The sequence below is a fragment of the Pongo abelii genome, chromosome 7, assembly GCF_028885655.2.
Source record: "Pongo abelii isolate AG06213 chromosome 7, NHGRI_mPonAbe1-v2.0_pri, whole genome shotgun sequence".
NCBI classification, from domain to species: Eukaryota; Metazoa; Chordata; class Mammalia; order Primates; family Hominidae; genus Pongo; species Pongo abelii.
This window is the reverse complement of record NC_071992.2, coordinates 12,861,984-12,889,691: the sequence shown is the minus strand read 5'-3', so window position 1 is coordinate 12,889,691 and position 27,708 is coordinate 12,861,984. Positions and strand designations below refer to the sequence as shown.

General features: G+C 35.5%; 1 protein-coding gene across 2 annotated transcripts in view; it reads left to right on the top strand.

Moving 5' to 3' along the window:
- TNKS (tankyrase) overlaps positions 1 to 27,708 on the top strand; it is a 227,899-nt gene that overhangs the window by 126,035 nt on the left and 74,156 nt on the right. For both annotated transcript variants that reach the window (XM_024251108.3, XM_054561190.2), the window contains exons 4-6: positions 1,561 to 1,597; positions 2,328 to 2,403; positions 26,487 to 26,581. In XM_024251108.3, coding sequence (XP_024106876.2) covers positions 1,561 to 1,597; positions 2,328 to 2,403; positions 26,487 to 26,581 — 208 coding nt within the window. The remainder of the gene's footprint in view (positions 1 to 1,560; positions 1,598 to 2,327; positions 2,404 to 26,486; positions 26,582 to 27,708) is intronic.

Here is a 27,708-nt window from a genome sequence, read left to right as displayed (position 1 = left end):
GAAATGACCTTTACTCTGTCAGTTGGCTAAAAAGTCTGAAATACAATTTATGGGAAATTAGAAAGACCAACTCTGACCATGAAATCGTATATTCTAGCTTATATTCTTAAACTTATAACTTTATTGGTATACAAAGTTCTTTTAAGAGAAAATAGGTATTTAACAACTTTTTACTTTGAAAATACCTGGTTATAGTTTTCAGATTTTAACCTAATTTTAATCCAGGAGGCAAGACAAAATTAAAGCTAAAGAATATTTGCTAATAATGGGTTATAGCATTTAAGTATGTATTTGGTAGCCTTGAGGTGTCTTTGTAATATTTGCGTCAATATTCTGCATTCTTAGCAAAACAAAATGCGAAGTCCATATTTACACATAAGATTTTTTAAAAGTTACTTAATATTATTTCATAATAGAATAATATTTTCATTTAGTCTAACGTTTTATTATATGAGCACTTAGTATTTGCTTTCATATAATTATTTGTTAAGATACTTTGTATAATTATTTCTTTAGTGATGTAGCAAACTAAGTCAGTGCATTATAGCTGAATCATAGTCCTGGCTGTTCTTTTTATTTGCTGAAGGAACAAACACTGTATTATTAACATTCCTTGTCCTTCAATTGAGCTTGCAAAAGAAATTTGTTTGTTAGATCTTGAATACCCTAAGAAATTTATTATGGATGGTTTTTAATTATATTTCTATTTTCATCATTTGATATATTTTTTAAATCCATTGTGATAAAATAGAATGGGGAAAAAATACCCATGTCGCAGTAGTTAGATATCTGCTCATTCTCAAAGACCCCAACCCCCTTTTAAAAAATATTTTTAAGATTTATTATATGTTAAAATTGGTATTGAATTAATATGAAGTATTAAGATTACAGCATATTAGAATATTATTGCCATTTAAGAATGTATTCACTGTTTTGGTTTTTGGAGCGCTGCCTCCAAGAGGTTCATGGCATTTGGTACGTAGTTCACGTATTTCTAGTCTACAGACCTTCCCTATCGAGTCAAAGCCTTCGTGGTTCTGATATTTGCATTTTCTACTGCTATAAAGCTCAACAATAGTAATTAATGTTTTTTTTTTTAACTTTCCATGTCATTACCAATAAAACTTCAGTTTTTAGAAGACTAGTAATTTGTACCTTTAAAGAGCCACATTATTTTGCTTTTGTCTCAGAATGTATTATGCTTCACAAGTATACTGTGACAGCCTGAATAGAAAAGGGGGGAGGGGACATTGTCTTCAGCTGGCATGCTGTTATCAGAGGGAATGTGTTTCTGGACACGAGATTTAGCATTCATTGGTTGTCTGAAGAAAGCTATTTCATCTGAGGATTGGACAAGAAGCTGCGTCAATTTGCTGCCCGTCTCCAAGGCACTGGTGATGCTGCCTTCACAAGCTGGCTAACGTCACGGCTCCATCACCCAGCGGGGTGTGGACTCTCTTTTTCTGTTCTTCTCTATTTAATTCTCTATTTGCTGCCTACTGCATTTCTTAATCTGTCTTCTGCCAAATGCTAACAGCATGATATTTTGCAATCATCTAGGTGAATACAAGAAAGACGAACTCCTAGAAGCTGCTAGGTAAGTGATTCCATTCATTTTAAGTGTGTATAATGCATTAAGGAAGAGAAGGAGGAGGGCAGGTGGAGGACTATAAAAAATATAACGTTATTGTCTTGCTTGGATTTTATGCAATTATGCAGATACTAAATCTTTATATACTTTATATCATTATTGTGTATAATAAAATCTTTTCATGTGGTGATGCTTATAAGGTTAATTTTATTTGGAACATTTCTTAAGGAACCTGCAAACCCTAGTTGCCCAGCTTTTCCAATGATATTCTTGGAGTATTTAAATACCTATATCTTCATTTTCTTCTGAAGATTTTTCTAGCAAAGCTTGAATGAAGAGCAAAAAGTAAATGTTAAAATCCTCATCTATTTTTTTTTTTTTTGTTCTTGATCGTTTATAATTTAATTGATTAGCTCTTTACAGCATTTTGTATGTATTTTTTAACTCAACGTTTTAGTCCATTTATCAGAGTAAAGTTTGTAATTAAGAAGATGACTTTGTAGATAAATACAACAAAAATGTAGAAAGCTACATTATTTAAGATATACCACTATAGGGTAATTAACAGGAATTAATTAGAAATATATTAATTGAATATTGCAAAAGAGATTTATTGTGATCCATGTAAAAGAAATCAAAGCAAACCCATATTTTACTCTCGTGTGAAAAAATTATGCATAAATATTCATAAGAAGCTTTGTAATTTTAGAGGAATTGACTTACTACCTTTTTATAGGAGTGGTAATGAAGAAAAACTAATGGCTTTACTGACTCCTCTAAATGTGAATTGCCATGCAAGTGATGGGCGAAAGGTAAGTTATTTTGAATACAATCCTCTTTAATTGCAATGCTTCAAAATTTTGTGAATGTGGCATATATATATATAAGCACGTATACCTACATGGCTTTATTTTAACTGGCATCTTTTCACTGTAAATGAAATGCTGCTATATCTGTTATCGGCAGTTGTGACACATTTCATAGAACTGGTGAAGCATGGATCTTAAGTAAGCCTTTTCTCTTAAATGTCAGACACTGCAAGTTATTTGTTACATGAAACTGCAGTTTTGTTGGTGATTAAAATTACAGCATATGCTCTTTTCTGGGTATGATAATGGAAACTGGAAATATGTGTGTCCTATTTACCCATCTTTGTTAAGACATTTGTGTTTTTGATTTCTTATTTGGCAGAAGAAGATTTGTTTGCTAGATACCAACACTTTTTCCATTAAAGCTGAGAAATTGCTGTTAATGATTTTTTTACATCTATGTGACAGCTCTGCTCTTTTATTATTATTTGTACTGGCTAAGTTTTAGTTGTGGAATATTGAAAGAAAATACATTAAAACAGAGAGGAATATTCTATATTAATATGCAGTTGCCATAAATGTAAGGTAATTTATAAAATATACAGCTGGCAGCTTCATTATCTACTTTGTATTCTTGCTGAAGATAGATTGAAATGTAATCCTTTATGGCCTTTGGTAATTGCAGAGTTTTGTAGTGATTTACCTAATAGACATTGAAAACCAATGCACTCTATACCATAAAGTTGGTTTTTTTAAATGAGAGTTAATTTTTTAATGTTAACTAAAAACCTAAAACATTTTTAAAGACACATTACAAAAATTGAGGAAAATTATATGTCTGATATTTAAGAATGAATTCTTTTGAAATTATTTACAGTGAAAATGTTATGGCAAATATCAGGATGGATGGTACCCCTTAGAAATAATAAACTATTTTGCTTTTAAAAAATTACTTTTCTGTGAGTGATAATTTTGCAGATCAGATTTTTGCAAGCTTCCCCACTTTTTATCTATTTTAATGAAATCCAAAAATAGTGGCAAGGAATTGAGTCCCTCGGAATATAATTTACGTTCATTTGTTTTTGTAGATAGCTCATGTATCGTTACATGGCCCAGTGAGTATTTTGTTTCTCTGGGTAATTTGGGGAGAGACTTCTACTTTCATAGAAGGTTAGATTACACATATCAAGCTATAAACTAGCAAAGATTTACTCAGCACTATTATTTACTCTTGGGAAGTGTTTTTAAATGGTAACTGTTCATTTTTCCTTTAGTTTTGAAGTTGCTTTAGGGAATTTCACACTCTTGTGTGCACTTGAAACTCCAGATTTTATTTGGATCCTCCAAGTAGATAAAGTGATTTCTATCACGGTGTAGAAAAGGGCCTTCTTATCTGTGGTTAAATGCAGCTGTTTTTTAAACAGAGCTTGTTTCGCCTGGCCTACGTCAGTTTTCTATAACCGTTTTAATACTACAGAACTTATGTGAGATGACTACAGCCGGAGTCGATTTCTGTCACGGCCTCGTTCTCTCTTCCTTACCCTTCTACTTTGACAGCCACATTCCTAGTGCAATAAATCATCATAATTAAGGAACATGATCCCTGATGTTTAACAAATTCTCTCTTCTCTCTGCTTTATCTCCTACACAAATGTATAGAACTCATTTATTTTTCCTTTTCCTTAAAGGAGAATATACTTCCTTCAACTAGAACCAATGTATTCCTCATCCAAATTCTTGTGGCTCCTTTTCTATATTACTCTGTGGCATTTAGAGTTCCTTAAAGTTCATAAATATCTTTTTCTTTTACTCCTCTATTAGCTCTTCTTGTATTTTGCACCAGGACCAAGGCTGGCACTTTGCATATAGCAGAAGCTTAGAATACAACTCTGTTGTTCCTTGATAAACATAATTTTATCCTTTGAGTGAGAAAATCATCTACCCTTTGCCATTTAGAAAATTAAATCAGAAGTATGTGAATGCGGTATTTTATGTTTTTTGTTATTATTACTAATATTATTCTATTAATTTATTTTGGGGTACTGTTAACATGAGGGAGAACTGTATATTTTATAAGGTATAGAACATTTTTAAGAACATACCTCAAGCATTATTATTGTACCAAAAGATTCCTAAAATATAAATAATGCAATAATGTTCCAAAATGTACTCATACTTTTTTAGATTATCAGGTTTTTTTCAAATTAAATTAGATAGAAAAAGAAAATTAAACTTAGGCATTTTTTAGGTTTTAGTGCTATGCATATAAGAAATAATTAACAATTGCTCATCTGTGTGGTTTGAATTGAATAATTCCTATTTAGACATTATTCTCATTTACGGCACAGAGTAATTCTTATTAAATGTACCAGTTGCAATAAAGCCACAAGGTGTTAAATGTTCTGGGTGCTAATGGAGGTTGGGACAAGATCCATTAGTTATGTCAGTTTGTTTTATTTTCTTCCTGTTGTTATCAAGAAAACAGGTAGGCAAATCTAGCTGCTAAAATTACAAGTATCTGTCTTAGTAGATATGTAGTCCTTTTTTAGAACATTTGCATGTGTTTATTTAGAATTAGAAAGTCAGATTGTATATTAATGAGATGATAAAGGTACTTTTTCATATATAGTAAATCAGGCATATAAAGTTTATTTCCTGAATTTCATTTTAGAACACAGCGTAGAACCAAATACTTTTTTGGAAGTTTCCTAAATTACTGTATTATTGCTTAACTGAGCCCTTTTCTTAGTTTTTACTACAGTTCCTGGTTTGTAAATTTAAAAAGCCCATGAAAATGTTAATTTTGAAATGTTTTTGGAAATGTCTCTTATACAGTGGTTAGTAGGTGGGGAATTTGCCTAGAGATATGTGGGGGTTTGAGACTTTAGGTTTTTTTTTAATGTAATATGTGGGATTATACAATGAGAGTGTAAATTTTAAGTACTCTTAATTCTATACTGTGACTTATGATTATCTAATTAGGTAATATGTGAGAAGTTAATATTTTATTTCCCAAAGACAATTGTTTTCCTAACCTTTAGAATTCTGAAAATTATAAAACATCAATAAGGTTTTATACAGTTTATATTGTTATTATGCTTTTATTTTACACATAAATCAAAATTGGCTCTTGGCTACACTAGAAATTTTATTGGCTTTTTTTTTCTCTAAAAGCAGAATTTTTTTTTGTTCTAAAATGCTACCTTTTGTTGTTGCTCTAAAATGATACTTTTATACAATTATATACATGTTATAATGATGACCACTTTTAGAAACATAGGGACATAGATATTATTTAGTCATCTACCTTCTGCCCAGTATGATTAGTCATAACAGTCCACAATTCATTATTGCCATTAGGTGAACCAGAACCTTAAAATAGGTTGTTCCCTTTCTAGAATTCTTTATTCCTATATTTTCAAACTTGGATTTTTTGACCTTTTATCTCCCTTTACAGTGTTTTATATCAGTATCAGATGTTTTATTAGCTGTTATCCACATGTTCTGGCCTTGTTTGATGTCTAAATTTAAGGGGATAATATTCTCTTGTTTTCCAGTGTTAATTTTTGTAAGGATACCTTTTATAATAAATGAAAATAAATATTTGAATAAAATTAGTCCAACAGTCAACTCTTTGGAGAGTTCTTTGTGATTCCTCTCTGTGTTATTCTCCTTTTCTAGCTGTCTTTATCCCCTTCCAAAATAAATGTCCAAAATTATCCATTCCTCATCTTAACAGGCAAGAGGTAGGGGTTAGGGACTACTGCACATATTCCCAAATAGAAATAATATGTATCTTTGAATATATCTACTCTGCGTACTGTTGCTATTATTATATGTCACCAAACAATTGAAAGTAACTAATATTTGATAGGTGCTTTTAAAATAACATCTCCTATGTAATTTTGAGTATTTCAGGTTTCCCTCTGCTCCTTTCATTCATTCATTCCACCACACTTAATACCTACCATGTGTATGTAGGTCACTGTGCTTAGTGTCATGGGAGATAACCATATGGTTGATGGTACTGGTTAACAGGGAGCTCAAACATTGGTAGAATGATTAAGACATTATGGGGAGGGATAGCTTTAGGAGATATACCTAATGCTAAATGACGAGTTAATGGGTGCAGCACACCAGCATGCCACATGTATACATATGTAACTAACCTGCACATTGTGCACATGTACCCTAAAACATATACCCTATAAAAGTATAATAATAATAAAATAAAATTAAAAAAAAGACATTATGGAAGACGTTGAAGCTAATGCATTAAAATGATACAATATTCCTGTTGCTGTGATACAGTTATAAAGTGCTGATTTAAGGTGACAATGTTTTTTCCTGGCCCTTTTAGTTTTAAGGCTTTAGTATTTAGTCTACCCTTCTGTAAGAAACCACAAATTTAGATGAACAGGTAATTGGAGGAACATGATTTTAATTCAGAAAACTTAAGGATTTAAGTGTCAACTTTCTGTAAATATTTGCTTCCAAATAGTTAATAATGAAGATGACTGGAAACAGAGAAAAGTAAAGTGTTTGAAAACTACTTTCAAAAGGAAATCAATCAGAAATAAAGTAGAATTTAGTGAATTTAGTGCTGTACCTTGAAGACACCATAGAAAAACTGTGATAGGGCAAGTAGACTGTAAGGTCCGAGGGATTGGGTTCTATTCTGCTTTCCAAGTGTGTGTCTATGGCTCTAGAGTTTTTAGTTTACTCACTCTCAAATGGAAATAACCATACACATTCCACGAGGCATTTGAGAGGATTAAGTGAAATAATGTGGTCAGTATACCTAGTACAGTTTGTAGCACACAGTAACCTTTAGAAAATTAGATTCCTACTCCTTTGATAATTTTTTTTGAAACTTTCAGATGTATCTAGAATGGACACTTACATACTTTTAAGTACTCCAGTGTTCCCCTTCTCTCCCCTTAAATGTCCTTATTATCCAAGCTCTGTCCCACCTGGCTTTGGATAAAATAACCTATAGATTGCCTGGTAATCTATAGAGCATATAATTGAATTAATTCAGTTGGAGCTTGGCCTTCCCCTCTCTTCACCCAGTGTCACATTTAATAAATAAATTTGTCTAAATTAGCAGCTTATAAATTCAGAAATACATTCTTGAGATATATGCCCATTTTTAAACACATGTTGATTAAAAATTAATATCTGGCTGAAAATAATGCCATATATGGAATTCCATAAACCCCATCCAGTGAAGAACAAGAAAGATGTAGGATTAGTGTAATTCTTTGTATCTACATTTAAGTTTTAGGGTTGTAGAGTTTCTCATTATTCTTGATCAGTACCCCTGTCTCTCAGTATAACTTTTTTCCAAATACTGTGTTTGGCCAGGATTTTAACAATCTTTATGTGGTAGGTTGTTATTTGGAGATGCCTCAATAAACCGTCCCTTTTATTATTCATGCCCTTGTCTAGCCCCCTGCCACACTGACTCTGGGCTTAGCCTGGGACTGCTTTGAATAAAATAAGGCGCAAGTGACACTCTGTCCTTTTCAGGACAAGCCCCTGAGTTGGCCTGGCAGCTGCTGGTTTCTTTTTTTGTAATTCTTCTTGGAACCCAGCTGCCATGTCATGAGGCAGCCCAAGCAGCCATGTGACGAGGTCCACATGAAGAACTGAGGCCCCTAGCCAACAGACCCACCTGAGTTCGTACGGAAGCTTCTTAATGATTCTAACTATCCACACGTCCCAGACAATTTAACCCCATCTGAGTTCCCGATCCATCCTTAGGGTGACATCAGCCATCCTAGCACCGTAGCTCATACCACATAGAGCTGAAGACCTGCCCAGGTAATTCACTGCTGTTGGGGTGGTTTGTTATGTAGTAATAGATAACTGAAATACCTGACTAAAGGAAAATATACCTGACTAAAAGGAAAATAACTCAATGCTTATTATCTATTGGGCAACAAAGATTCCATCTTTTTTTCAGCTTTATTACTGAAAATGATTCTTTCATAGTTACTTGGAAGAATAAGTGAGGATTTTAAAATATCTTCCCAAATATATTTATGTCTTTAGATATGTTCAGTTCTTTTGAATTTATGTCTTACAATTTAAGTATTTTCCCCCTTGGAATGCAAAAACGTAATTTTATGTGCATCTTTTGGGGTCGTGGTATTGTGGGAAAAAGCAGGAACTTGAAGCTAGAAGACCAGATTTTAAGTTTCAGCTGTTATTAGCCATGTGTTCATGGCAAGTTTTATCATATCTCTGAGTTCTCAATTTTTTTAGCCTAAGAAAATGAAGAATTTGGGCCATGTGAGCTCTAAAGTACCTTTCAACTCTAACATTTCACGATTATAATATATTTTGTTACTTATTTTTCAGCAGAGTTAGTAGCAATTACCCATAATGCAGAATTGAATTTCATAAGTGACTGTATCCTCACACTGGATAGAACACTCATGGTATCTGCAACGAAGTTTATGTAGAGCCCTTTTCCCCTTTAAGAAAGAAAGTGTTAGCATTACCTGGGGGTACATATCTGGCTCTCTATGGCCTATAGTGACCTTTATCATCCTCCATTCTTGCCAAATCTTGGTAGATAAAAGGTCATACCAGTTTTAAATTTCCAACTTTTATGGATCCTAGCTGAGATGCTACTTGGGATTACAAGAAGGTCAAAATGCAGTAAGTTTGCATTGGGGAACTCTTCAAATACTTTAGGTTTAATTATATATCTAATCAAATCACTTCTTCGGAGTACGTCTTGCTGAGCAATGCATATCTTACTGTAGTGCCAAAATCCCTTAGAGCAAGTTTTCTTGCCTACTTATGTTGGGATATATTGTATAAAATCTTTATGCTTATGTATATTCATTTTGTACCAATAAGGACTTGAAAATGTCTTTTTTATTTTTCATTAGGGAATTGCTTCTACTAAAACGATCTCTATTTTGTCAAGCATGACATTTCTACTGGTGAGGGTAATTAGTACCAATGCCAACTGCGCTGTTTTCTCTGTTGGAGAAATGAATTTTTAGTAGAAGGGGACCGACCACAGTGCTAAAAAGCAGCAAAATGATAAAACTTAGTTGTCCATTTACCTCCATTTAGCCACTCTCCTAGCTTTGAATTGTCCTGCCTTCATATCCAGAAGCGCAAGTTTCCTGCTGTTTTCCACTTTAGACTGCTCAAGGGACCGGAAGGGAGTTGGTACTAAATCCTTTGGCCGTGAGTGTGAGTCATTATTAAAAATTTAGAAGCCAAATTACAAATATGACACTTCAGCATCTGTTTTTAAAATTGTTAGAATCGAAGTTTAAAGTGTTCTTTCTGCCTTTACAAGTAAACCGAACTTTACGTTAGTAGAGTGGATTACAACTACAGCAGTAGCTGGAAAAACACCCATGTCACAGAGTGGCAAAGGAAAAAGCAGGAAGAAACACACAAGATAGCTTTTGTGGTATTGCCAATGTCCCAGTTCTCCAACTGAGTGGGTGCTGGATGGTGTTTTAATATATGCTTTATAACTTACATGTTTCTATGGATTAAATATTACATGATAAAGATATTTTAAAATATCTCTGTAATGATTATGATTTGAGTACCCTTTGGATTGAACAGACTGTTCAGTTAACATCATTTGATAGTAGAGTATTCTACAAAAAGTTATTTAAGTAAAAGACTATATTGTGTAAAAAAAGGCTTGTTTAGGTGCAAACAGAAGTCTGATTTCAGGAAATTCTTCCAGCCTGATGAGAAATGGCAAAAAGAAAGTGATGAGTTAATTATGGATTTAAGAATTCTGAAATTATCTGTAACTTTGAATTGGCATTATTAAAACAATTGTTTGGCCACAATATAAAACCAATGTAAACTATTACTTAATTCATTGTATACCATTTCTAGTGTCTTAGTCAGCTAGGATTGCCATACCATTGACAGGGTAGCTTAAACAACAGAAATTTATTTCTCACAGTTCTAGAGGCTGAGAAGTCCAAGGTTTAGGTTCCAGCATGGTCAGATGATCAGTTTCTGGTGAGCAAGTTTTTTTTCTTTTCTTTTCTTTTTTTCTTTTGAGACAGAGTCTTGCACTGTTGCCCAGGCTGGAGTGCAGTGGCGCAATCTCAGCTCACTGCAAGCTCCGCCTCCCAGGTTCTAGCGATTCTCCTGCCTCAGCCTCCTGAGTAGCTGAGATTACAGGTGCACGCCACCACACCCAGCTAATTTTTTGTATTTTTAGTAGAGATGGGGTTTCACTATGTTGGTCAAGGTGGTCTGGAAGTCCTGACCTCAGGTTATCCACCCACCTCGGCCTCCCAAAGTACTGGGATTACAGGCGTGAGCCACTGCTCCCAGCCCAGCAAGTTTTTTCATGTCTGTACTTAGAAGAGCACTAATCTCATCATGAGGTTCCCACCCTTATGACCTCATCCAAACCATATTACCTGACAAAGACCCTGTCTCCAAATGCTATCATATTGGGGGTTGGGGCTTCATCATAAATTTTAGGGGAATACTAAGCATTCAGTCAATAAACCTGGTTATTTTTTCTTTATCACTGCCTTTTTTTCCTTTTATTAAAGAGATTATCACTCAAGCTTGCTTCTCTGTCTCATGCATATGCATATTAATACATTCACTCGTCTCATTCAGTTAAATTAGGATTATATTATGAAAACAAATTTCTAGAAGTATCAAAAATCTTCATATTATTCTGCCTTTTAAAAGAATGTTTTCAGTGACTAATTTAGAGAAATGTTTTTCTCTACTAAGAATGCCATCAAGAGTAAAACTTTAAGAAAGCACTGTAAATACTATGCATAATCACTTGAAATGCATATTTGGATAACTAAACTAGTAAATTTGGAAATAGACCAATTCTAAATATTAAATGTTTTATGTTTTGATTTTATAAATAAAAATGCTTTAATTTGTTAACAGCAACATGATAATACCCTACTTTTGAATATTATAAAAATGCTCCATAAAATAATCTACTTTCAGACAGTGTTCAATACCCATTAGAATTGGGAGAGAAGGCTGTGGGCAGGGAACAGAACTAGAGGTCTCTGCTCCTGGCTGTTTTTGGCTGCCACATTCATTATTCAAATGCAGAAACAACAAAGACTTTATCACTTAAGGAACTTTGAGGTGACAGCATATCTGCAGAATCCTAGAGCCCTTAGCCACATTAAAATCAGCTGAAGGAATTTGTCACTTTCCCAGTTTGCAGTTAAAATGGCTATCTAATGATCTAAGGTGGACCGATTCCCTCCTATGTAATTATTAAATGCCGATCAGTGCAAGTGGTTTCTTCTTTAAAGAAGACCTCTATCTGTTGTCCATTACTTAGAATCTTTGATGCTTAGATATGAAAACCTAAGATTGAAAATATTAGTTAGAAAAAGGAATTTATGTGCAGTTTGGGTAGTGTGAAAATTTTTCTCCTTTCATGAAGTATATAACATCAAGTTACTATCAGACCAAGAAACCTTGGATTTTTTTCTTTTCATAAAATCTAACAGCTATTTCTCATTAGATGATGAAAACCTAATGTTGCACCTTGAGAGTACTAACCATTTTTGTTCACACAAACCTTGTGAGAGCATGCTACAAACTCATTTTCACCACATGTTTTAATTCTTCTGCTGATTCTGAGGCTGGAAAAGAGAAATACAAATTGCTGGCCACTGAAAAATCCCCTTGAAGATTCCACTATGATAATGTTACGTTAAAATTGAATTAAGTTGGCATTCAGAGCTTTATTCTCACAAAGATTACCTTATGGATTTCTTGTTCAATCTTACCTGCTCTTCTGCCTTCCCTTCTCTTTCTCTTCTTAATACATACATTTAAAATAAAGATAGTCCTTTATATTCTCACTTTAAAAATAAATTTTTGGCCAAGTATGGTGGCTCACACCTGTAATCCCAGCACTTTAGGAGGCCGAGGCGGGTGGATCATTTGAGTTCAGGAGTTTGAGACCAGCCTGGCCAATATGGTGAAACCCCGTTTCTACTAAAAATGTAAAAATTAGCTGGGTGTGGTGGCAGGCACCTGTAATCCTAGCTACATGGGAGGCTGAGGCAGGAGAATCATTTGAACCTGGGAATAAATGTAAGTAAGTAAATAAATAAATAATGTTTACTATTTGTGGCAACTTGAATTACAGAAACCTTGTTTTATATTTCATAAATTCTGTAACTTTTAAAATGCCTTCCTAAAGATGAGTACATCCGTTACTTTGGAAGAACATCCTTTCTGAGGCTATGAAATATCAATTGTCATTTTATCTCTGTTCATGTAATCTATCTAGGATTCACAGAATCTTATTTGGATGAGGACTTAATGGCAACTAGTTCAACCTCCCAATGCAGTGTTAGAACCTTCACTATGATAGCTCTGACAGGTTCTGCTTAAGAGAGAGAGAGCTCGCTTGTTTAGATCAGACCATATTTGGATTTAGTGCTCAATTTAGGGTGTCACATTTTAAGAAGGGATATTGACCAACCAGAGTGTAACCAAGAAGGTAGTCAGAAAATTCTTCTCTAATAAGCAGTTGAAGTGACTGCAGGGGACTTTAGTTCAAGAAGAGACCAAGTGACTGTCTGTTAAGAGATATCTAGAAAAATCCTGCACTAGGAAGGAGGCAGAATCAATTATTCTCTCCAATTTCAATATTGTTATTCTTTTTCGTCCTGCTATATTAAACTATTTTTAGGCAGCTTCTGTTATGAAGGAGTTCCACATTCTGGGGTGCTCATCCAATGGAACAGTCACACTGTCATTATTGATAGAGTTTAATGTCTAATGACCTATGGATCAGAATGGTAAAGTTGTCAGAACCAAGGAGATCCCTGCCTGCCAAAAGTAATTCTTGCCCCTCAGCTATATTAGTCCATTTCTGAACATCCTATCTAGAACCTGAGCCCCCACACAAAGGAAAATTAGAAATGCAGAATGAGAGTTTCTAAGTCAGACTGCCTGGATTTGACTCCTGACTCTGCTTTTAACTTGCCATGTTAATCCCCCGTTCCTTAGTTCCCTCATTTGTTGTATGGAAGTAATAGTGTTTCTAGCTAAGGTAGTTGCTGTATAAACCAGTTAATACATATAATGCACTTAGAAAAGTGCTTAGTACATAGAAAATGCCCAAATTTTAGCTGTTATTTTTAATAAAATATTTGTATTTAAAATTTTTTGTATCTTCTATGTCATTTTATTTTAATTAGTCATTGCTTATGTTTTCTATTTTCTACGTCTTGCGCTGGACACTGGCTTAGACTCAGTACAGATTGAAGATCTTTTATCAAAGTCAAAATAATTTATTTGATATATAGAGAGCCACACTCCAACTAATGAATTATTGTTGTTCATTTTACAGCATCTCAGATATAAAAAATTTGGTTGCATCCTACATGTCTTTTTTTTCTATCTTGTTCCTCCTGTCCCTTCCTCTGATTCTTGTTGTCCCCCCTACTTTTATTTTAGGTTCAGGAGTGGGTACATTTACAGTTTCTTACTTGAGTAAATTGTGTGTTACTGAGGCTTGGTTTACGAATGATCCCATCACCAAGGTAGTGAGCATAATACCCAACGGGTAGCCATCCAGCCAACTCCCCTCTCAAGCAGTCCCCAGTGCCTGTTTTCCCATCGTTGTGTCCAGGTGTATTCACTGTTTAGCTCCCTCTTATAAGTGAGAACCTGTGGTGTTTGGTTTGTTGTTCCTGCATTAGTTCACTTAGGATAATGGCCTCCAGCTCCATCCATGTCGCTGTAAAGGTTCTGTGTCATTTTAACCGGAAGACAACTTTGTGAGGAAGTCAGCACTGTTGTCACCCATCTCCCCCATTACAAAAACTGTGAATTAAAGACATATTAATATGTTAAACAGCCTTAGGTTTTAGGAGTAGTATCATGCCATGGTCCACTGTGATGAGACTATATCTGTGGTAGATGCGTTTAGCTCTAAGAACCGTGCTTGAAAGAACCGCTGACCAAGAGGTCCAGGACCAGAGAGAAAGACTCATAATGGGAGAGAAAACATACGACTATTAGAGAATCTAGTCATGTCATCTGCAGAAGAGACAAATTAGAGGAGTCATACTTTTTGATAAAGAAGTGAATAAAATAGCTTTTTTCCTTTCATCTCACCTCATTGATCAATATTTATTTTCCACAAGGTTTCTCTTTTAAATTATCATTCTAGTGTTCCAAAAGTTAAGTAACTTCAATGAGACTGCCTGATCTTCATTATGGTACTACTTAAAAATCCCTTTGAAAGACAGCATCAGCAATGAAATATATTTATTTCCATGGACTCATGCCTATATCGATTCTCTAGCTGTTAATTTGTTTAGGGTTCTCATCTAAATATCACTCTCTCAAAGAGCTACTAAGCTGTTTGCTTCTTAGTTTCTTAGCAGATTAATCATGTCTCTGTGCCTGATAGAAATTTAATAAAGCTAATTATGTGTTTATTGTATTTTCCTAAGAATTTCATTTTAATGGCTAATGTAATATTTTATTTTTAGAAGGGAAACTGATTGATCTTAACCAAATGGTAGATTCAAATAAAATATGTTTTGATAAGACAGAGCAAAACTAGAACATTACTAAATAATTATGGTACAGCCACACAATGGAAATACTGTACAGCTCTTACAAAGAATAAGACAGACAGATACGTACTAATGTTAAGAGGAAAGAAGCTAATCATAGAAGAATATAATAACAATCTTATTTGTGTGGGAAAAAACAGCAACAAAAAGAACTCAGAGGAAAAACAAATACATGTTCATATACATGGAAAAATATCTGAAATGATCATTGTGCAGCTGTAAATAGTGATTACATTTGGGAAGGGGGCTTGTTTGGCTGGAGGGAAAAAATAGAAGCGTTTATATTACAGTATTTTCTCTACTGTTTGAATTTTTAGAGGGAATGTAGTAATTTTATAATTTAAAAAGGAGCTATTGGGGAGAGGATGGTGAATAAATGTAAAGTAACTGATATTGAGACTGGTTTAACTGAGAAAATACATATACAATACTTTATTTGTGAAGCCTGACCTGGACACAGAGAGATGCAGGAAGTTAAAAAAAATTATAAAGATGATATGTAGAACACATGAGTTCAGAGAGGTAGTACTTAACAAAACTGCTTACAAAACCGCTGGTACATTGAGCAATCTTACTACTAAAAGTAGAGTACAATATGTCACCTGATAGCATATGCACACGCACACACAATTTTCTCATTCAGGACAGATCCAGAAACAAAGAAACTGATTTACATTGCCTGGCTAAGGTAGAGTGACCAACCGTCTTAGTTTGCTGAGATCAGTGGGTTTCCTAGGATCAGGAAAGTACTGGGCAAATCAGGACAAGTCAGTCATGGTAATCTAGAAAGTCCCAAAGGAGTTGGTCTAGGCCAAACTGGTTCTTCATCTTACAGAAAAACAAAATACACTATTTGTCACAGTTTAGAGAGCTCTCTGAGGACTTACAGCTTCACAGTTGTGATTTTATTCTTTCTTAGGAAATGCATCGAACATCACACATGCTTGCATTGAAGTGTCAGTGTAAATTTGTCACACAAATTTAAATTCACCATGTTGGATTATCCTTGTTCTCTCTTGACCTTTAGCAATATAAATCAAAAGCTGACAGTAACTCTCATTCATTCTTTTTTTTAAAAAAATACCCTACTATATGTAAGGTGCTTTGTTAAGCCTTTAAAACATAAAATTAAGGAATGTTCTCTTTTCTCAGTGAACTCACAGTGAATTAGGAGACAGATACATAAGTAAATAACTATTATTTTGGAACATGTGTAAGAGTAAAAGATCGTGGCAAGTGTTTTCAGGACCAGTCTTTTTTCTTTCAAAAAGTATTGTCCAGGCCCGGCATGGTGGCTCACGCCTGTAATCCCAGCACTTTGGGAGGCCAAGGCAGGTGGATCACTTGAGGTCAGGAGTTCACGACCAGCCTGACCAACATGGTGAAACTCCGCCTCTACTAAAAATACAAAAATTAGCCAGGTGTGGTGGTGGGCGCCTGTAGTCCCAGCTGCTTGGGAGGCTGAGGCAGGAGAATTGCTTGAACTTAGGAGGTGGAGGCTGCAGTGAGCCGAGATCACCCCACTGCGCTCCAGCCTGGGCAACAGAGCGAGACTCCATCTCAAAAAAAAAAAAAAAAAAAGGTATCATCCAAAGACAGAACAAGAAGAAAAGAGATAATTATTTGGAATATTGCTATTTTGGAATCTCATTTAAAAATTTTGTTCAATAATAATAATAGTTGTAAGAAATTAAAAATATATTTTATGCTCTTAGATGAAAGGTGAGCTAGATGCTAGGCTATTCTGTCTAGGTGGCAGTTATAACTTGAAAAGCTTCCCCAGCATTATCAGAGCAAGGAAACCTTTTCTTCTGTACCCAGCAGTCATTTGTGAGATAACAACATGTATTTTATATTAAAATGTAAATGCTAAAATTCCATTTGGATTAAATATGTAATAATACATCTAGACATACTGATAGTTGTCATGATTTTATTGCTCAGTGGGGAAATCAAAAGATGTAGTCATTAAATTTTTGTATTCCAGGCACATAACAGTATATAGGTCTTCCAAAGCAGATAGCTACATTATGAATCCATAAGAACTTTTAATTCTAATATTAATCCTTAGGAAGATTTTACCTTCCATCGTTTGGATTTATTAAGAAGTTATGTGTGAAATTAAATATTCATATTTTGTTACTAACTTAATTTTTTCAGAAGTTACTTTAATTCTCAGTGGTTCTAGCTAACTGATAATTGTGGCATTTGAGTTGCATGAAGTGGAGTGGAGTGAAGAAAGGGGAGAGGAAAAGGTGAAGTCGGAAAGTTGTGGGGTGGGATGTAGTCAGGGAGATTGCTTACGGCCTTCTAGAACATTATAAAGACTTCAGTTGCATCTTAGAGTGAGATGAAGACCCATTGGAAGATTTTGAGCATAAGATTTGTATACCTAACTTAGGTTTTAAGAGGATTACTCTGCTGTCATGTTGTGTTACTCTAAGGGGATTATACTGGAAGCAAGGAGACCTAGTAGAAGGCCGTTGCCACCAGCCAGCTGAGAGAGGATACTGTCATCAAGTTGGTGACAGTAGATGTGGTGAGAAGTGATTGGATTCTGGATATATTTTGGAGGCATTGTCTGCAAGAGAAATAGTCTGACGGGGTGAGCATAGTGTGTGGGAAAAAGATGGGAATGAAGAAAGACTCCCAAAGTTTTTGGCCTGAGTAACTAAAAGGATGGAGTTGTCATTAACAGGAAATTCTGCAGCATATGTTTCAAGGGAAGCACTAGGGGGAGCTCCATTTTAGACATGAGAAAAGCATGAGAAGTCTTACATATATCATGTAGTGATGTCACATAGGCAGTTGGATTATAACATATGACTATATGTCATTTACTCCATATAGTAACCAGTAACCTCCACAGTGTGGAAGTTAGCAAAGAGAACTAGGCTGGAGATATAATTGGGGAGTTGTCAGTTCATGGGTGCTATTTAAAGCTACAGGACTGCATGAGCTCACCAAAGGAATGAGTTAGACAATGTAGAAAAGAGGTTTAAGGACAGACTTCTGGAGTACTCCAATGTCAAGAGAATGAAAAGCAACCAGCAAGGACCGAGAAGGGGTAACCAGCTAGGGAGGAGGAAAACGAGGGTTAACTAGATGCCAAGGAGGAAAACATTTTAAGGAGGAAGAAGTGATCAGTGATACCAAATAATGCTAATAAGGTCAGATAAGATAAGGACTGATAAATGACCACTAAGAAATAACATGAGGAAGTTTTAGCTAGAGCAATCAGGCAAGAAAAAGAAATAAAAGGCATCTGGATAGGGAAAAAAAAAAAAAGTCAAACTACCTCTCTTCACTGACACTATGATTTTATTTTAAGTATAAAAAACGCTAAAGACGCCACCAAAAGGCTGCTAGAACTGATAAACGATTTTAGCAAGGTTTCAGTATACAAAATCCATGTACAAAAATCAGTAGCATTTCTGTACACCATTAGCATCCAGGCTGAGGGTCAAATCAAGAGCTCAATCCCATCTACAGTAGCCACAAATAAAAGGAAATAGCTGGGGATATAGCTATCCCAGAGAGATGAAAGATCTCTACAAGGAAAACTATAAAACACTGCTGAAAGAAATCAGAGATGATACAAACAAATGGAAAAATATTCCATGCTCATGGATTGGAAGAATCAGTATCATTAAAGTGGCCATACTGCCCAAAGCAGTTTACAGGTTCAGTGTTATTCCTATCCAACAATCAACATCATTCTTCAAAGAATTAGAAAAAACTATTCTAAAAATCATATGGAACCAAAGAAGAGCCCAAGTAGCCAAAGCAATCCTAAGCAAAAAACAAAGCCAGAGGCATCACACTACCCAAATTCAAATTATACTGTCAGGCTAAAATAAAGAAAACAGCATGGCACTGATACAAAAAACAGACACATAGACTGATGGAATGGAATAGAAAGCTCAGAAATTAAGCCACATACCTATAATCGTCTGATCTTCGACAAGTCCAACGAAAAAATTAATGGGGAAAGGATTCCCTATGCAATACATAGTGCTGGAATAGTTGGCTAGCCATATGCAGAAGAATGAAACGGGACCCTTACCTTTCATCATATACAAAAGTTAAGAATTTAATATACAAAAGATTAAGAATTTAATTATAAAACCTAAAACTATGAAAATTCTAGAGAAAAACCTAAGAAATACCATCCTCAGCATCAGCCTTAGCAGAGAATTTTTGGCTAAGTCTCCAAAAGCAGTTGTAATAAAAATAAAAACTGACAAGTGGGACCTAATTAAAGAGCTTCTGCACAGCAAAAGAAACTACCAGCAGAGTAAATAGACAGTCTACAGAATGGGAGAAAATACTCATAAACTATGCATCTGACAAAGGTCTAATATCCAGGATCTATAAGGAACTTAATTCAAAGCAAAAACCAATCCCATCAAAAAGTAGACAAAGGACATGAACAGACATTTTTCAAAATAAGACATAGAAGCAGCCAACAAACATGAAAAAATGCTTATCATTACTAATCATCAGAGAAATGCAAATCAAAACCGCAGTGAGATACTGTCTCACACCACTCAGAATGGCTGTTATTAAAAGCCAAAAGACAATAGATACTGGCAAATTTGCAGAGAAAAAGCAATGCTTATACACTGTGGAATGCAGTTTGGAAATTTCTCAACTTAAAACAGAGCTACCATTAGGCCCAGCAATCCCATTACTAGATATATACACTAAGGAAAATAGATTATCATACCAAAAAGATATATGAATTTGTATGTTCATTGCCATGCCATTCACAATAGCAAAGACATGGAATCAACCTAGGTGCCTATCAGTGGTGGATTGGATAAAGAAAATGTGGTACATACACACCATGGAATACCACACAGCCCTGAAAAAGAATGAAATCATGCCCTTTGCAGCAATATGAATGGAGCCAGAGGCCATTAACCTAAACGAATTAATGTAGGAACAGAAAACTACATATCACATGTTGTCACTTATAAGTGGGATCTAAACATTGAGCACACGTGGACATAAACATGGGAACAGTAGACATTGCAGACTACTAGAGGGGGGCGGCGCAGGTTCAAGAACAAACTACCTATTGGGTACCATGCTCACTACCTGACTGCAGTATACTCATGTAACAAACCTGCACATGGCCCCCTGTATCTAAAAGTTAAATTTTAAAATGAAAAAGAAAAAAAAAGCTTAAGTATATAAGCAACTTAATAAGATGATGATAAATAATAACTATCATTTGTTGGGTTTTTCCAATGTGATAAATACTGTATTATGTGCTTTGTACAGTTATCTTTAATCTATAAAACATTCCTGTGTGATAGGGATTACACTTCCCACTTCACAGATATTGGAAGCCCAGACCCAGAGATGTTAATAAATTAACTCAAATACCTAGTAAAATTTCCAAAGCTGGAATGCAAAACCAGGATTTAAAAGCCTTTATTCATTTTCTCATGTCGTGCTTCCTGGACTTATGTTGAAGCAAAAGGCTTATCAGTTGTCACTATTTTAGCTATGCCTTACATGCATGGTTGTATAGGAAAAGTTAAAACTACCTTAAATGCTTTATACTGCACCACAAATCTATATGATAAAAGGTAAAGATAGACAAATTCAAGTTTGTTTTTTCTTATAGCCTGAATCCAAGAAGAGATCTTTGATTTATAGGACTTCCTTAAGACCTTTTTTTCTGTTAACATTTTATGATATGAAGGTATCAGTGATAACATTTATTTTACAGCAGAATAATATTTAAATAGTTTTTGTATTTGCATCTGTTCCATAATTTACCACTTTACATGTTCGTCTTTTAAAATGTTCGTAACAGAAATGTCTGTTTTTAGAATAAATCAGAGGTGTACAAACTGGCAGTGATTGCTGTGCTGTGTATGTGGACGTCCTAAATGTTTGATACTTGTGTTTACTAGTTTACAACCATCATCAAGTTACCTAGCAACATGTGCATTTTAGAAATGGGGCTGCCTTATTTATCTAAAACAAATGATACTCTGTTAATTATCCTAGCAATTAGAAAATGACTTTTACCATTGCTTTGCCATTTGGCAGTTGAGATACAAATTTGGCACTGTGTGGTAACCATTCACTAGGCTTAGTACTAGGGTATGTGATTTTTTTACTTTGGATCAGGAGACAGCATTTGGTAAATAGCAGTTGTAAATTTGTTTTTTCCCAAAGTTTGAAAAACCTCAGGGCTTTTAGTGGCATGAGTTTGCGCAAATCATCCTTTTTTTTTCTCAATTTGTCTGTTCTTTTTCTCTTTGCGGTCTGCTATTTTCTCAAATTTATTGCATGCATTTTATTTATTTTTATGTGCCTTCTAGTGATGCTATATAAGTTGCAGGATTAGCATTCACATGGGAATGATGACTTGGAAAGTCTCACCCAGCTTGTTCTGCACTCACTCTTCCTGTGAATTCACCACTCTCATAGCTCAGCTACTCCTACGTAGATGCTGCTGCCACTTTGCTGACAGCGTCATTATTTCTCTCTTGGATTAGTCCTGTGCCCTTTGTTCAGGCCTTCCTGCCATAGAGTTTGCTCTCTCTCTTCAACTTTATTCTCCACGTAGTAACTAAAGTGATCTTTCCAAGACTCTAATCTTAAGTAATTTTCTGCTTCAAGTCTTTCGGTGATTTCTCATTATTCTTAGGCTCTCCCCAATCTCATACACTACACTTAGCCACTGAATTTTTCTTAAGTTTCTCAAATGTACCTTGTCCACTGAATATTAACATGGATTCTTCACACAACCTGGAATAAAGTTTCTTATTCTTTTGCCTCAGTGATTCTGTTTATCCAAAGTCTCAGCTCGGAAAGCGTTTCTTCTGAGAATCTTCCCTGACCCCGTTTCCCTCTGCTTGCCTCTGGAGTGGTTTAGACCAGCATCCTCCAGCCTTCCCGGGTATCCTGAACTCCCCTTCTATGGGATTTGTCCACATCCACAGCATTTACATTGCATTGCCTGCTTTCTCTAGTGACTTGACTTCTCAAAATGTAGATTTCTGTTTCCTCATCTTTTGTCCTTCTGAATAAAGAATTCATTTATATGCATTTCCTTTAGAGAATCACACTTGGTGTGATTTTGAGGAAGAAGATCCATAAGCACAAAATACTGATTTCGCTTTCCTTGTTTTCATTGCTATCCCTAGCACTTAATGTGGTGTCAGATACGTGGTAGAAATTCACATATTTTAGGTGAATGCTAGTGATGACCAGATTTTTGTTTTAGCCTTAACCTCTTCTGAATTCTAGTGCCATACGTGTAAGTCTCTCTCTCTGACATTACCACTGGGGTATCATCTAGGCACTTTAAATTCAGTAAACCCGGACCTCACATTATTTCCCTCTGGGCTCTCCTTTCCCCTCCACTCCCTTCTTTTTTTTTTTCTGTTCTTCTTCTGTCATTGGCATTTCCAAACTGGAAACTACTGTATCTCTCACTGGCTAGATCAGTCATTTCTCAGAGGCTATCAATTCTGCTTCCTAATAGATTTTGAAAACTCACCCTTTAACTCCATTTTTTCACAGACTTCCTGTCACTTTCTACCTTAACTACAGAGCCTGCTAATTTATTTGAGTTATATAAATTTTAGTAGTTTAAAAACTAAATATATTACTGTTTTCAAAGCATTGTAAATCTTACAATTAAATGATTTTTTTTAAATCTGAAAACTAGTTAAATTTTTCTTATGTTTTGCCCCTTTTTTTTTTGAGATGGAGTCTCGCTTTGTCACCCAGGCTAGAGTGCAGTGGCCCGATCGCTGCTCACTGCAAGCTCCGCCTCCTGTGTTCATGCCATTCTCCTGCCTCAGCCTCCCAAGTAGCTGAGACTACAGGCGCCCGCCACCACACCCGGCTAATTTTTTGTATTTTTAGTAGAGACACACAGGGTTTCATCGTGTTAGCCAGGATCTCCTGACTTCGTGATCCTGACTTCTCAATCTCCTGACTTCGTGATCCACCCGCCTCGGCCTCCCAAAGTGCTGGGATTACAGGCGTGAGCCACCGCGCCCAGCCTGCCCTTTTAAATAAACTGTAGGTTTTCATATGTATTCATTCATTTGAGAACTTTTGTTCATTTTCAGGAATAAGAAATAAAAGTTACTGAATGAACTTTATACAAAGAAAGTTGTGTAAAAGATAATACGAAAATGGAGCATCTTTTTGTTCAGAAGCAAGAAAGATGTGACCCTTTTTATGTAATATTAAATATTAGCTATGTGCTATACCAGCTTGCTGACTTACTGACCAGTCCTCCAAAGCAGTCCTTGTCTGTGGAGGAAGTTTTCGAACTGCAATGTAAAGCCCAATTCAGTCATGAAAGTAATCCAAGATAGAGTAAGAGGGACTAGATTTACCTTGCTTCCTGAAACTCTGAGAAAAATAGACAAAATGTATGAAACAGTGGTTTTCAGACATTGAGCATCAGGCAGTACATGGTAATTATCCCTGAGAGAGGGTAACAACTCCAGCTTACCGCCTCCAAAGAATTTCCAGGCCTTAACACAAGGAGGGGAAAACCAGGAGGAACCTGATGGTCTCCCTGAGTTGAGGAGATGAAACTGGGAGTTTGGGGAGACTAAGGTGGAAGGAGTTAGCAAGGCAGTGGGTCAGGAAAGGGAGATCCACACAGGGGCCCCTTACAGTGTTCAGATAAGTACTGAGTAACACATGGGTGAGGAAACTGCTTGAGGCTAGTAAAAGAACCACATAGAAAGATTAGAGGTAACAAGCCTAGGAACTCACACAGAGTCTGTAATAGTTTCTGTTGCCACCAGCCAGAGTAAAAAGCCCTCATAATTCACTGGGTGTCATCAAAGGACAATGCCTCAGTAGTAGGAGAAAATCTGTCCAATACTAAAGGCTGCTCTGGCCCTGCCTACCAAAGCCTAGAAGCAAGCTTTGAAATTAACCTAATATTTGTGTAATTGAAGTCCCTAGTGGGAATAATTCCCTAGTGAGAGTAATAGCAGAGGGAGCAGAAAAAATATTTGATGAAGTCATAGCTAAAAATTTTCCAAATTTAATGAAAACTATATAGGTCTAAGAAGCACTGCAAGCTCCAATTGTGGGCATGCATGCCTGTGTGCACACACACACACACACACACACACACACACACACACACGAAGAAAACTATACCAAGGCACATCATAATCAAATTGCTTTAAGTCAGTGAAATATTAATGTAGAGAAAATATTAGCGTAACCAGAGGGGAAAAAACAAAAACACATGTGCAAAGGAACAAAGATAAGGATAACAGATTTCTAGTCTTGAAACAAAGCAAGACAGAGGACAGTGGTATAACATCCTTAAAATATTAAAGGAAGGAAAAAAGTTAACTAAACTTCATTATCCAGCAGAAGTATTTTTCTAAAATGAGAGTGAAATAAGAGTCCTGAAAGTAAGTTGATACTCCCTGACGGTATCATTTGCAGTAGCATTTGACACGGATCTCAAAGCAGAAACTTAGCTGGATTATGTTTGATGATAAAAAATTTTAATTGCTTATTTTTACATGGCATTTTATATTTTAAAAAAGCACAGTGGCTCACTCCTGTAATCCCTGCACTTTGGGAGGTGGAGGCAGGTGGATCATTTGAGGTCAGGAGTTCCAGACCAGTCTGGCCAACACGGTGAAATCCCAGCTCAACTAAAAATACAAAAATTAGCTGGGTATGGTGGTGCGTGCCTGTAATCCCAAATACTCGGGAGGCTGAGACAGGAGAATCACTTGAACCCGGGAGGCAGAGGTTGCAGTGAGCCGAGACCAAGCCACTGCACTCCAGCCTGGGCAACAGAGCGAGATTCCATCTAAAAAACAAACAAGAAAGGCACAAAAATGTGTTTCTATGTGGGAGAAAACTTTACAGTAGTTTTCCCTTATCCTCGGGAGATACGTTTCAAGAGCCCAGTAGATGCCTGAAGCTTCGGATAGTACCAAACCCTATATATGGTTTTTTGATCCCATAACTGAGATGGCTACTAAGTGACTAATATGTAGCATCTTCAGTGTGGATATGCTGGAGGAAGGGATGATTCCCATCCAAGGTGGGACAAAGTGGGCAGATTTCATCAGGCTACTTAGAATAGTGCTCAGCTTAAAACTTATGAATTGTTTCTGCAATTCCACACGTAATATTTTCAGACTAAAATTAACCACAGGTAAGTGAAATTGTACTGTATTTTCACAGGTTTCTCAGATAGCGAGGATGAGTGATTTTATCTCCATTTTATACGTGAAGAAGCTGAGACACACGAGTAGCATGACTTCCACTGGGTTGCATAAGATCCAGGAATGTAATCAGGTTTCCTGACTTCCTGTTCAGGACTCTTCTAATCTGAATGGTCTCCTCGTTGATAGCTGTGCATTGCTCAAAATATTTTCTAAACTTAGAGACTGACAGAATATGTAAAATGTATGAAATATTTCAAAAGCAATAATAGATAGTACAATGTTTAGTAATTCTTTTGTATCTTCACATCTGGAATAGGTGAAGAAAATAAATTAAAAATCTTATTAAATCCCAAGACCCCAAATAGAAGACAGGAAAAATGAAAGGGAATGCATTAAAGTATATTAAAGCCTGTATGAAAAACCCATTTTGGTATTTAAACTTTAAATTAGCAAAGGTGGAAAATTGCTATGGTTGCAGAGAAGTTTTTAATTAAAATGAAGTTATTTCTGATTCTTAAAAGGTGAGGAGAAGTTTGATTATTTTAATTACCATACTAAATTTTAGCAGAGAACCTTCTAATAACTTGACTCAAATTACAATGTGGCAGAACTTAGCTGGGAAGAAACTGTATTCCTCTCTTGTATTTATACTGTGTATGTGGTACATAGAATGGAAGAATTCAATGCTACCTTGATATATATCATTGCACCCAGTGTAGCAAATTAGTTTTGACCGTTACTAGCAGCTGTACAGAATGAGTAAGGCCCATTGTCCTTTTTGTTTCCATTAAAGTTTGTTCAAATTGTTCTTTAGGGATGTTTTTCAATCTTTCCTATTAAAGAAATTTTGAGAGCTAGATCTTTAGATAAAGTTTTATGGTAGAATTGGGATTTAAAGGTTAGAACTTGAAAGGAGGACAGGATTTAAGTAGGATAAGGAAGAATGTTTCCAATTATAGGAAACATGAGCCCTGGTGTGTCTTCTCAGAACAGTGAGAATGTTTCCTGTTGGAAAGAAATAGGAAATCATGTAGAATAGGTAGGGTAAGGTTTGATTATTGATGGCCTTAAAAAAACAAGTAAGGGAAATAGGTGGATGGCACTAACGTTAGTATTGACTCCTGAGGGCACTTAGAGATAAAGTTATGAAATGTGAATTTTTGACATTTCAGCACAGTATTTTTGTGTCAACTTTCATTGTGTTTAAATCTGAAACGGCAAAACAAGGATTTTGTTTGTTTGTTTTTACCTGAAAAGGGGATGCGTTTTTCTTTTCTAGTCGACTCCTTTACATCTAGCAGCGGGCTACAACAGAGTTCGAATAGTTCAGCTTCTTCTTCAGCATGGTGCTGATGTTCATGCAAAAGACAAAGGGTAGGTCTATCAGTTTACTTCCTTTCAGTGCTTTGTTTTTGTCTTATACTCTAAACTTTTAAAACACTGGACAAAGTCATATGTCCCATTTGTTACGGCTTATATAACGTTTTAAGAATGTTCACAACTCTAATTTTAGGCTTTATTTTCATGTACCTACTTAATTAAGGATACGTCTCATAATAATTTCCCAAACCAATTTAATTTTATCACAGTTCTGTTACTTGAAGTTGAAATTGTGTCTCAATTGCAGTTATTGTTTTTCAACTCTTAAATTGCATTTTAGAAAAATAAAACAAATTGAAAATTATGAAAATCCAGTAGCATATTTATCAGATTCAACAGATAGTAAAGGATCATCCTTTATTGAGAAACCAAAATCATAAATACACAGTACCAAATTTTTTTTCTGATGAAATCTTGGACATCTAAACTGAGAAAACCTAGAAGGTTGATGTGAGGGGATACGGGTGGTAACCAAAAAAGCAGTTATGTCATTTATTTTACCAATAGGTGAATTTTTGAAAACTTTGTATCAGTTTCCTGTAAAGTCTCCAGGGATATATGAACATTGGGTTTGCTATCCTATGTGGTGGACTAACATTTCTCATTGCCCCACTTTAAGATCTAAAAGATAATTAACCCTACTACCCAAGTAAGGTAGATTATGTTACAGTCTTGTGATTGACAGCATAAAGAAGAGATGCCCTAGAGGAGAGTTTCTTTCACTTTGCCCCTCCCCAAGTCAAGAAAATAAAAATGAACTCAATACTTGAGACACTTATCAGAAGAATTCTTGCATTTCCAATCTGCTTTTTCTGGTGCTGTTCTCTTGCCTGCACCAGGTTTTGTGCCATATGTGAATGGTGTCCCAGTAGTATAGGGGCATAAATGCCTGATGCTCTTGTACATCTCTATTTCCTTGTGCATGTCTGAAAGCAGATGGGTATACAATAGGTGAGTCATCAAGAGACGTACACCACAAAAAAAGGGGTTTTTTGGCTTATTTAGAATATTTTGATGTGCAAGTTATAATAGTTTGGATATTTGATTATTTTGCTAGAAATTACCATAAAAGTGAATTAAAATGGTGGAATATTTCAGTTCACTACCAATTAACATTTATT